Below are 12,214 nucleotides of genomic sequence, written 5' to 3'. Positions count from 1 at the left end.
CCTCTCATGGCATGGCCAGTTACCTGGGACACCTCTACCCTCCCGCTCAGCTCACCCCGCCTTCAGCTGCTTATTGACTATGTTCCTGGGCCTCTGGCGCAACCCTGAGCTGCATTTTCACCTGCCATGCAGTCTTTTCACCCAACAAGAAGGTTAATGAGATGCTGGGTAGAAAGGGCTTGGCGCTCGCCCGCCCGCTGGTGGGGAGCGAAGTAGCTTGGTAACCACACCACGAATTCATGATTAGTGCATTAGACGCGCGGGCCCTTAGGGGAAGCAGAGCTTCCCGGGATCGCTGGGACCGGCCCCAAGGGCCGAGGCTGGAAACAGCCTTGCACTCTGGCAGGGAGCTCAGCCGCCCGCGGGGCAGATCACCCCTCCCGCCTACCCGGACCCGCTCACTCTCTAGGGAGCAAACTCTCCCTTTCTCTCGCTGGGCTAGGGCCTTAGTCTCGGACTTTCAGCGGGACTCTGGTGTCTCTATGCCAGAGGTGGGCGGAAGGGCGCGGTGGGTGCTGGGAAGACATCCCTCAACTAGCGGCTCGGCCGAGTTCTCGAGCGCCCGAAAAGCCGCGGCGGAGACCCGAGGGACCAGCCCGGGATGTTGGGGGCAAAGCGGCCCTTGCCCAAACTGGCGGCTCGACCTGGCCCCAACTCCTACTTCTCCAATGCGGGACAGAGAGCCGGGAGAAGCCAGCACTGAGCTCCGTCTCGTGCCCCGCCTGGGCCCGGCCCCCTCCGGTGCTACTGAACCTCCCTCCCTACCTGGCCCAGCCCCCGGCCCAGACCCGGCCCTCTACGGCTCCTCTGGGCTCCAGGTTGGCGCAAACAAAGCCCTGATTGACTGCCCGGAGGGGCGGGCCTCGCTGCCGGGCCGCCTCCTCCCATCCGTGCCCCGCCAGGGATTTGCCGGGAAGGGCGGGGGCGGAGGGGGAGAGACTGGGGTGGGGGGGGCTGTTGCGCAGGACTGTGGGTGGGGGCTGAGCTCCTGAGCTCGAAAAGACTGTGCCCACCGTCTGTCTGAAGCTTGGGCTGTGTCCTCCAAGTCCCCCTTAAGCCCAAGGCGGGGGGGGAGCATAGGGACTACTGAGGGCGGGGTGGGGTTCTTAGGGGCCATCTCTCGTCCTGGGGTCCCTGGGGAGACCCTAGTTCCAGGCTATTTGTGAGGAAGGAGAGAGAGTGGGAGTAAAGGATAGGCGGGGTCTTCCCTGGGGATTCTGGGTTGATCAATGCTCGTTTGGAGCCTGCGGGGAGGAGAGGGAAGGAGAACAGGATAGTTTATGCTCTCGTTTTTCCATTTTAACTATCCCTCTACTGGGCTTCTGGACTAGGAGAACGGGATTCAGTAGTTCGGAAAGGGAGTTGAGGAAGGCAGTGGCGAACTGAGGAGGAGGTAGGCAAGTGTGAGGAGGAGGAGGAAGGGCTGGGGAGAAGAGCGAGGCTGTAGGGCTGCCTGTTGACGGAGGAAGAGGTTGAGGGGGAGGGAGAGGAGGAGGAGGAGGGGGAGGAGAGAGATGACATGGGGAGAGGAGGAGGGGGGTTGGACGGGGGAGGAGGAGTAGAGGGCTCGAGGGACCGTCTGTCTCGGGACAGGCTGGCCAGCTGGGGCGCGGAGCCGGGAGGAGGAGGCAGCAGCAGCAGCGCTTGGAGCAGCAGCAGCAGAAACAAGTACCAGCCACAGAGCGGCTCCTCCGGCCCGAGCAGCCACAGTCCCCCGGCCGCGATGGCGCTGCAAAGCCCGGCGAGCGAGGAAGCTAAAGGGCCCTGGCGGGAGGCAGACCAGGAACAGCAGGAGCCGGTGGGTAGCCCCGAGCCGGAGCCGGAGCCGGTGCCCGTGCCCCCACCCGAGCCCCAGCCAGAACCTCAGCCGGAGCCCCAGCCCCTACCGGACCCTGCACCGCTGCCGGAGCTGGAGTTTGAGCCTGAACCGGTGCACGAACCCGACCCTACACCCACGGTGGAGACCCGCGGCACCGCGCGTGGCTTCCAGCCCCCCGAAGGTGGCTTCGGCTGGATGGTGGTCTTCGCTGCCACCTGGTGCAACGGCTCCATCTTCGGCATCCAGAACTCCTTCGGCATTCTTTACTCCATGCTGCTGCAGGAGGAAAGAGAGAAAAATCGCCAAGTGGAGTTCCAAGCAGGTGAGCGGCCCCGCGCGCCCCACCTGGCGTTCTAGGCAAGGGTGTTCGTTCCGGCTGCCGCAGATCTCATATCTCCTGGTCCGAAGCGCCCCTCATAGTGCGCCGCTTGGACTTATCGCCCTTACGCCTAGTCCTTGGCGCTGCTAGGGCGCGGGTTGCCTGGCTCTGGGCAGCCTCGGCTGTGGAGACTAGGTGCAAGAAATCCCGGGGGGTGGGACCTGGGACCTTCGTTGATCATACACAAAGAATGAACTTTTTTGCTCCGGGACATATCCAGACGCACCTTTCGGGTTTGTTTAAAGTACGCTGAGCGTCTGTACAGGGGGAAAATATTTGCAGAAAGGTTTTTGTTGTTGTTTTGTTTTGTTTTGTTTTGGGGGGGCGGTGAAGTGTGAAGCCTTGGAGAGAGGAGAGAGTTGAAAGGTTGGGAAGACTTTGAGAGAAATACCGTACCTCAGATGTCCGCAGCAGCCGCTGTTCCTGTACAGGAAGTGGAGGTGTTTTCTGTCAAAAACACTTTAGGAATCCTGATGACTGAGCGAAGAGTCAAACACATGGCAGGCGTGTGTATCTGTTGGAGAGAGAGGAAGGGAGGGAAGGAGTGCGAGTGGGGGGGTGTGCGCGCGTCTATTTGCCTGCAGTGGTTACTGCCCAACAGGGCGGGCTGTCCTCTGCCACACTGAGGGAGCTAGCGGATCTCTGTGCCCTCTGAGCTGAACCCCAAACCAGGCAGGGAGGCAGTCTCCAGAGAGGCGTGAGGCGGCTGGCAGACTGGGCCCTGAGACTCACTTTGCACCGCCTCCAACCTCAGCCGTGCCCTCCCTGGCGCCTCGCGCCTCTTCGCTATCCGCGGGGTGCCTCATTAGTAAAGACTAATGAGACAGAAAGCCGGCCTCCACCCCTCCTGCCTTCGAGTGGTGCTGACTTGGTCTTCTTCCCTAAGACAAGCAGGGCTGGGGTCATAGCTCTCTCTGTTCAAAGCCGCGGCTGCAGGACCGCAGGATTGTGCGCTCCTCCCACTGAGCCTGCCAGTGGACTCGGAAAAGTCAAAGTAGCCACCCGGCTTTCTCGGCAAGCCGCCGGCGAAGCCCGTAAGCCGTTTTGATGAGGATTCTCAGGAGCGAGCTGAAGGGCTTGGGATGCCTTCCTCAAGGCTCACTCCCTCTTGTGGCTCCTCAGGACAGCTCCACTCTAGACCTGTTGCAAGTTCAAAGCTTAGGATACATGGCTTTTAAAAACGCAGCTCAGAATGTGTTGCCCTGGGACTGAAGGGTTCCCTCCTCTCCCCGCCCCCAAACACACACTTCTGCTGCTCTCTGAGGAGCACTGGGGATTATTTAGTAAATAGAAACCTTGAATTCTGTGGGCATCCACCTGTGGATTCTCTGAGCCCTTGGAGAGCCTCTCCTACCGCTCTCAATCAAGGACTCTTTTGTGTTTTACTTTGCAGATTCGCTGGGCTGCCCTTAAAGAGGTTTTGGGACTCTTGGTGCCCCTGGCCTTGTGATCCATTGGTGTCCTAATGTGCAGGCCCCACTTGAAAGTTTGAGTGCGTGTGAATGGCTGTACAAGGCAGTCACAGGACTCCCCAGGCTGCATTGATGCCTGAGTGGAGGGGGTTCCTGACTGTGTGGAACATCTGGGCAGAAGGTCACTACCACACTCACCCCTGGGACTACATTTTCCCTGTTTTGATGCAGTTCAGGGGCTCTTGGGAAGGCAGCCAGGGTAGGGTCTCTAGCTTTTGCCTAGATTACCTCTTAGGGTACCTGCTGAGCACTGCCCTGTGGTTAAAGACAGGCTTGTTGACCTTTTAGGTCAGTGGCAACGTCTGGGCAACATTCATGTGAGTGAGCAGGCCTAGAGCAGGGGACTTAGGAGTGTGTAATAAAACTTGGAAAAACTACTATTTTACCAGGAAGAGGTTCACTGCTGGGGAACAAACTTCAAAGTAGGTGATCATAGGGGACTCAGGGGGAGGGCTGGCTGTGACTTTCCGGTCAAGACCTCACAGTGAAGCTGGGAAGTGGGGGTGGCAGTGAGCTGTATAGAGGTGTGGCTGGTGTGTACTCTGACACAGACTAGGTCCATTAAGGGGCTGGGGTTACTTGTTTAAATTATGGTGAGTGTGGGTCAGGAAAGGATGGAAAGGAATTTGGTATATCCCTAGGGTCTCAAACTACTTTGGCTTGGGTCCTTGCTGTATGTGTCTTGAATTCATGAAAATTATTTTTGATACTGGAGGCTCTAGGGAGCACCTCAGTTTTTATTTTTAAAATGTCAGGAGCCCCCCACTACTTTCCTTGGTTCCTAGAAAATCTTATCCTCACCACTACCCTTCTTGAGCCCCTCAACTTTCCCAAGCAGCCATTTAGGTCCTGAGATTCCAAATATGTCTCTGCCTCCCTACACTTTCTGCAGTTTACTCAGAATTTCTCAGCTAACTGTGCCACGGTGCTGGTGTCTCAAAGCGATAGAAGAAGCCAGTAGAAGCTTGCTGAGATCTTTATCAGCCAGTGTTTGCCTAATAGCTATTCTGGGGAACAAGGAATATACATCCATACAGTCAAGGAGGTTGGTGCATTGTCTATTTCTATTAATGTCTGACATGCATTCCATCTCTAGAAATCTATGAATTAAATATTTGGAGGCACCCCCACAGCCCAAATTCTCTCTGGCTAGGCCTATGGCCCTGCCCATCAGAACAAGACCCAGTTTCCCCCTCAGTCAGTCTCTACCATCAGGAAGCTTCCATAAGCCTCTTATCCTTCTCCGTCAGAGGGCAGACAGACTGAAAACCACAATCACAGAAAACTAACCAATCTAATCATATGGACTATAGCCTTGTCTAACCCAGTGAAGCTATTAGCCATGCCATGTAGGGCCACCCAAGACAGACGGATCATGGTGGAGAGTTCTGACAAAATGTGGTCCACTGGAGAAGGGAATGGCAAACCACTTCAGTATTCTTGCCTTGAGAACCCCATGAATAGTATGAAAAGGCAAAAAGATAGGGCACTGAAAGATGAACTCCCTAGGTTGTTAGGTACCCAATATGCTACTGGAGATCAGTGGAGGAATAACTCCAGAAAGAATGAAGAGATGGAGCCAAAGCAAAAACAACACCCAGTTGTGGATGTGACTGGTGATGGAAGCAAGGTCCAATGCTATAAAGAGCAATATTGCATAGGAATCTGGAATGTTAGATCCATGAATCAAGGTAAATTGGAAGTGGTCAAACAGGAGATGGCAAGAGTGAACGTCGACATTTTAGGAATCAGTGAACTAAAATGGACTGGAATGGGTGAATTTAACTCAGATGATCATTATATCTACTACTGTGGGCAAGAATCCCTTAGAAGAAATGGAGTAGCCATCATAGTCAATGAAAGAGTCTGAAATACAGTACTTAGGTGCAGTCTCAAAAATGACAGAATGATCTCTGTTCATTTCTAAGGCAAACCATTCAATATCATGGTAATCCAAGTCTATGCCCCAACCAGTAATCCTGAAGAAGCTGAAGTTGAACGGTTCTATGAAGACCTCAAGACCTTTTAGAACTAACACCCAAAAAAGATGTCCTTTTCATTATAGGGGACTGGAATGCAAAAGTAGGAAGTCAAGGAACACCTGGAGTAACAGGCAAATTTGGCCTTGGAGTACAGAATGAAGCAGGGCAAAGGCTAATAGAGTTTTGCCAAGAGAACACACTGGTCATAGCAAACACCCTCTTCCAACCACACAAGAGAAGACTCTACACATGGACATCACCAGATGGCCAACATGAAATCAGAATGATTATATTCTTTGCAGCCAAAGATGGAGAAGCTCTATCCAGTCAACAAAAACAAGACTGGGGCAGTCATAGCCATCTGACTATGGCTCAGATCATGAACTCCTTATTGCCAAATTCAGACCTAAATTGAAGAAAGTAGGGAAAACCACTAGACCATTCAGGTATGACCTAATCCCTTACGATTATACAGTGGAAGTGAGAAATAGATTTAAGGGACTAGATCTGATAGACAGAGTGCCTGATGAACTATAAACAGAGGTTCGTGACACTGTACAGGAGACAAGGATCAAGACCATCCCCAAGAAGAAGAAATGCAAAAAAGCAAAATGGCTGTCTGAGGAGGCCTTACAAATAGCTGAGAAAAGAAGAGAAGTGAAAAGCAAAGAAGAAAAGGAAAGATATACCCATTTGAATGCAGAATTCCAAAGAATAGTAAGGAGAGATAAGAAAGCCTTCCTTAGTGATCAATGCAAAGAAATAGAGGAAAACAACAGAATGGGAAAGACTAGAGATCTCTTCAAGAAAATTAGAGATACCAAGGAAACATTTCATGCAAAGATGGGGTCAATAAAGGACAGAAATGGTATGGGCCTAACAGAAGCAGAAGATATTAAGAAGAGGTGGCAAGAATACACAGAAGAACTGTACAAAAAAGATCTTCATGACCCAGATGATCACTTTGGTGTGATCACTCACCTAGAGCCAGACATCCAGGAATGTGAAGTCAAGTGGGCCTTAGGAAGCATCACTTCAAACAAAGCTAGTGGAGGTGATGGAATTCCAGTTGAACTATTTTAAATCCTGAAAGATGATGCTGTGAAAGTGCTGCACTCAATACGTCAGCAAATTTGGGAAACTTAGCGATGGCCATAGGACTGGAAAAGGTCAGTTTTCATTCCAATCCCAAAGAAAGACAATGCCAAAAAATGCCCAAACTGCCACACAATTGCACTCATCTCACACGCTAGTAAAGTAATGCTCAAAATTCTCCAAGTCAGGCTTCAGCAATACATGAACCATGAACTTCCAGATGTTCAAGCTGGTTTGAGATAAGGTAGAGGAACCAGAGATCAAATAGCCAACATCCACTGGATCATCGAAAAAGCAAGAGAGTTCCAGAAAAATATCTATTTCTGCTTTATTGACTATGCCAAAGCCTTTGACTGTGTGGATCACAATAAAACTGCAGAAAATTCTTAAGGAGATGGGAATACCAGAACACCTGATCTGCCTCTTGAGAAATCTGTATGCAGGCCAGGAAACAACAGTTAGAACTGGACATGGAACAACAGACTGGTTGCAAATAAGAAAAGGAGTACGTAAAGGCTGTATATTATCACTGTGTTTATTTAACTTATATGCAGAGTTCAGTTCGGTTCAATCGCTCAGTCCTGTCCAACTCTTTGAGATCCCATGAACCGCAGCATGCCAGGCCTCCCTGTCCATCACCAACTCCTGGAGTCCACCCAAACCCATGTCCATTGAGTCAGTGATGCCATCCAACCATCTCACCCTCTGTCATCCCCTTCTCCTCCTGCCCTCAATCTTTCCCAGCATCAGGGTCTTTTCAATTGACTCAGCTCTTCGCATCAGGTGGCCAAAGTATTGGAGTTTCAGCTTTAACATCAGTCCTTCCAATGAACACCCAGGACTGATCTCCTTTAGGATGGACTGGTTGGATCTCCTCGCAGTCCTAGAGACTCAAGAGTCTTCTCCAACACCACAGTTCAAAAGCATCAATTCTTCAGCACTCATCTTTCTTCACAGTCCAACTCTAACATCCATACATGACCATTGAAAAAACCATAGCCTTGACTAGACAGACCTTTGTTGGCAAAGTAATGTCTCTGCTTTTTAATATGCTGTCTAGGTTGGTCATAACTTTCCTTCCAAGGAGTAAGTGTCTTTTAGTTTCATGACTGCAATCACCATCTGCAGTGATTTTGTAGCCCAGAAAAATAAAGTCTGTCACTGTTTCCACTGTTTCCCCATCTATTTGCCATGAAGTGATGGGACCAGATGCCATGATCTTAGTTTTCTAAATGTTGAGCTTTCAGTCAACTTTTTCACTCTCCTTTTTCACTTTGATCAAGAGGCTCTTTAGTTCTTCTTCACTTTCTGCCATAAGGGTGGTGTCATCTGCACATCTGAGGTTATTGATATGTCTCCCAGCAATCTTGATTCCAGCTTGTGCTTCTTTCAACCCAGTGTTTCTCATCATGTACTCTGCACATAAGTTAACTAAGCAGGGTGACAATATACAGCCTTGATGTACTCCTTTTCCTATTTGGAACCAGAGTACATCGTGAGAAACGCTGGGCTGGGTGAAGCACAAGCTGGAATCAAGATTGCCCGGAGAAACAGCAATAACCTCAGATATGCGGATGACACCACCCTTATGGCAGAAAGTGAAGAAGAATGAAAGAGCTCCTTGATGAAAGTGAAAGAGAAGAGTGAAAAAGTTGACTTAAAGCTCAACATTCGGAAAACTAAGACCATGGCATCTGGTCCCATCACTTCATGGCAAATAGATGGGGAAACAGTTGCAGACTTAATTTTTGGGGGCTCGAAAATCACTGCAGATAGTGACTGCAGGCATGAAATTAAAAGACCCTCACTCCTTGGAAGGAAAGTTATGACCAACCTAAACAGCATATTAAAAAGCAGAGATATTCCTTTGCTAACAAATGTCTGTCTAGTCAAGGCTATGGTTTTTCCAGCAGTCATGTATTGATCTGAGAGTTGGACTATAAAGAAAGCTGAGCGCCGAAGAACTGATGCTTTTGAACTGTGGTTTTGGAGAAGACTATTGAGAGTCCCTTGGACTGCAAGGAGATACAACCAGTCCATCCTAAAGGAGATCAGTCTTGAATATTCATTGGAAGGACTGATGTTAAAGCTGAAACTCCAATACTTTGGCCACCTGATACAAAGTGCTGACTCATTTGAAAAGACCCTGATGCTGGGAAAGATTGAAGGTGGGAGGAGAAGGGGACGACATTAGATGAGATGGTTGGATGGCATCACCGACTCAGTGGACATAAGTTTGAGTAAACTCTGGGAGTTGGTGATGGACAGGGAGGCCTGGTGTGCTGTAGTCCACGGGGTCGTAAAGAGTCGTACACTGAGCTGAACTGAACTGCATATCTTCACAGCCCTAAAGCTGTGCTGATTGGCTTAATGGGTCTAAGCTTCTGCAGATGATTGGTATTATTATGAAGGTGCCCCCCCAGAAGGTTGTTTTTATGTTTAGGGGCTAACTCCACATCATAGTGGTCTCTGGGCATGGGAAAGAGTCATAGAAAGTGTAAGGAAAATGGAATTCAGTGCATTCTACAGCATGCAATGTCCAGTTTTTGTGAACTCTATGGTGCATACAGTTCTGTGGTGGCAGTGTATCTTGCCCTTTCTCTTCACCTATTTTGAAAAGGAAACCAGCTTTCCCTGCATCCTAAGCCTGGGAGGACCGGCAGGCAAAAAGTCCTTGAGATGAAGGCAAGTGACCAAGGTCTGATTTAGGGGAAAAAGGAAAAGATCAAGAGAGAAATGAGCCTATACTTTTTGTAGAGCTTGTAGGAAATTTGCGAGTTCCCCTAACCCAGACCAAGCAGCATACAGGACAGGGGCAACCCAACAATTTGATGGGAAGTCTGTAATGCCCCCCTGATATGAGAAGGGAGACTTTTGGTGGAAAGAAAGAGCAAGGTAGCATTGGTTTCAGGCCTCAGATCATTATTGGAACCCTAAATGAGTTGTATCAGGGGCAGGTTAGGGTTGGGGGTCCAGAAGACAAGGCAGAACAAGTCAGGGTTGTTAACATTGGCTCCAAGCTTAGGTCTTTTTGGACATGCCCCAGAGTAACTCAGCACCCTGTACTTTCCACCCTGACTTCCAGTCTAGCACTGAGTCATAAAACATGATGGGAGGCATCTTTTCCTTTGCAGTTTATAAGCATGACCCTTGTAGTCTCCCAGGTGGAGGTGGGGGATGTCTCTCACCATTCAGAGAAAGAGGTAATAATAGTCAGGAAGGTTCATTATTGGGTACAAGATAGTTCAGGCTCATGGGTCACTCTTATGGAGACAGAATTTTCTAGGCATGGGATAAATGATACATTCTGTCTTTGAGCAAAGAGTCCCAAAGATAGGTCAGATCAGGGGCAATTTAGGCTATCTTTCTCTTCCTCATTTTAGAAGCTTTCATTGCTTAGTTCAGTGTCTCACTGGGATGGCCACTAAATTGCTGACTTTGGGAGCCAGGTATCTTTCGAGCAAATATGCCAATGTCTTGCCTTTGGCTGAAGGACTTTGCCTACTGTCCATAGAAGACAGAGGTTGGCTCAGAGAACCAACCTTGGTCAGCCATAGAAGGTTGGCTCAGAGCCTGCTATGGAGCTTTGGGACACAGGGCCAGGCATCTTCCAAGCCACTCCTCTGACTCCTCTCCAATCAAACTGGGTCCCAAACTGAGACCCTGACTCATACTGGAAGGGATGAGGAAGAGAGGTTGGGGGTACTTGGAAGCCAACTGGAGGGTGCTTGTTTGAGCTGAAGTGGCTAATTGAAGTTAGATCCCTGGCTTATTGTACAGTGACCTCAAGCGCTCATTCTAAGTCTGAATCTTAGGTTGGTGATCTCAGTAATACCAGCTGGGCAGTGACTAGGAGTTAGACAACTTGTGCCCCTGACTTGCTCTGTGACTTTGAGCAGTCACTTTACCTCTCTGTACCTCAGTTTATCTAGTTGTAAATTGAAAGAGTTTGACTAGGTAAATACTAGATGAACTTCTTAGCTCTTCTGTTCTATCCTTCTAAAATTATACAATATTTTATTCTTCACTATTCACTTAGCATAAATTTTGACTCATTCAAACAAATGGAAATATGCTAATCTGCATGAATGAAGGTTTGAATGGGTTGGGAGGAGATTGGGAAAGCAATGAAAAGCTATACAGACATCATTTCTCCATGTTGTGTGTACATATGCTACTCATTTGTACCAAATATGGTTAAAAAGACCCACTTAAAAAAAAACAGTATGTAATGGTAACTTCAGATCCACAACTGCTTCCCCCAGCATGTCTTGCTTAGCATAGAATTGGACCTCCAAGAGAATTCCCTCAACTTGGCCTGCTGCAGGCCAGCAGAGTGGTTCTGTATGCTGCTGTTTCCCAGCATTTGAGCCTGTTCCTACAAAGCACTAAACTGAAAGCATTCCGTTAAGCCTCAGTTTGGACCCCTCTCCTGAAACTTAATTTTCTACAGCTCATTCTCATTTCTCAGAAATGCATGGTTAGTATGACCTTGGTTTGCTGTTACTTCAGGATAGAAGAGTAAACCAAGATTTATAAATTCAATAAAGTGGTTTCCTTTAGAGGGCTTCAGGCAGGGCATCCTTGTAGCTAGCTAAGGTCTGCTGCCTGGTAGTGGGTGTGAGAGAGCTGCTGTCTGTCATCCTAGAGAAGGCCATATTCGTTATTCCCAATTTCTGGGCAACTTCAGCTTCACTCAGGATTTACTGAGAGTGACTACTGAAGGCACAGAGCTCTCTCTTTTCTTTTTTCTGAATTTATACTTGCTTTGGAAATATTTCCTCCAGTGCCATGAAGAGTAAATAAGCAGATGGACTGTCAGCATTTGCAGAAATATATAAAGGATGTCATCTGTACATTTTGAGCAGACCAGTTTCCCAAGAGAGTGTGCCGCTTTTCCCATCAGCGTCTTTTTGTTTTGTTGCATTTTTTAAGATTTTATTTTTGACTGTGCTGGATCTTTGTTGCTGTGCCAGGGTTTTCTCTAGTTGCAGTGCATGGGCTTCTCATTGTGGTGGCTTCTCCTGTTGTGGAAGACAGACTTTAGGCCCATGGGCTCAGCAGTTGCAGCTCAGGCTTAGCGGCATGTAGGTCCTTCCCAGACCAGGGATCAAACCTGTGTCCCCTGCATTGGCAGCCAGCTTCTTAACCATCGGACCACCAGGGAAGTCCTGTTTTGCATTTTGAAAAAAAAAGAATCATTTACTCTTTTCATATTGTGTGAAAGAAGGTGTGGGATTTCCTGTTTTGAAAGAACTATCTCACCTGGGACTGAATGAGTAAACCTTAGAGAAAACACTTTTTTTCATAAAATGTTCACGCATACACACACATACACATACACATACTCTACACCTCAAGCCATGGATTATGAGTATTCTGCCTGAAAAAGTCTTTTCTCGTCTGTTTATGGAATTAGGTTTTAATGTAACAGAAGCTTCTGTAGGGTTTGTGTGAGACTTGTACA

General features: G+C 48.8%; 1 protein-coding gene across 1 annotated transcript in view; it reads left to right on the top strand.

The window, feature by feature from the left end:
• The first annotated feature begins 1,570 nt into the window (after positions 1-1,570).
• SLC16A2 (solute carrier family 16 member 2) overlaps positions 1,571-12,214 on the top strand; it is a 128,202-nt gene continuing 117,558 nt past the window's right edge. The window contains exon 1 of the mRNA XM_061136574.1: positions 1,571-2,141. Coding sequence (XP_060992557.1) covers positions 1,724-2,141 — 418 coding nt within the window. The 5' untranslated portion in view covers positions 1,571-1,723. The remainder of the gene's footprint in view (positions 2,142-12,214) is intronic.

Source organism: Dama dama, chromosome X, assembly GCF_033118175.1.
Source record: "Dama dama isolate Ldn47 chromosome X, ASM3311817v1, whole genome shotgun sequence".
NCBI lineage: Eukaryota > Metazoa > Chordata > Mammalia > Artiodactyla > Cervidae > Dama > Dama dama.
The sequence above is the reverse complement of the archived record's forward strand: the minus strand, read 5'-3'. Positions and strand labels throughout refer to the sequence as shown.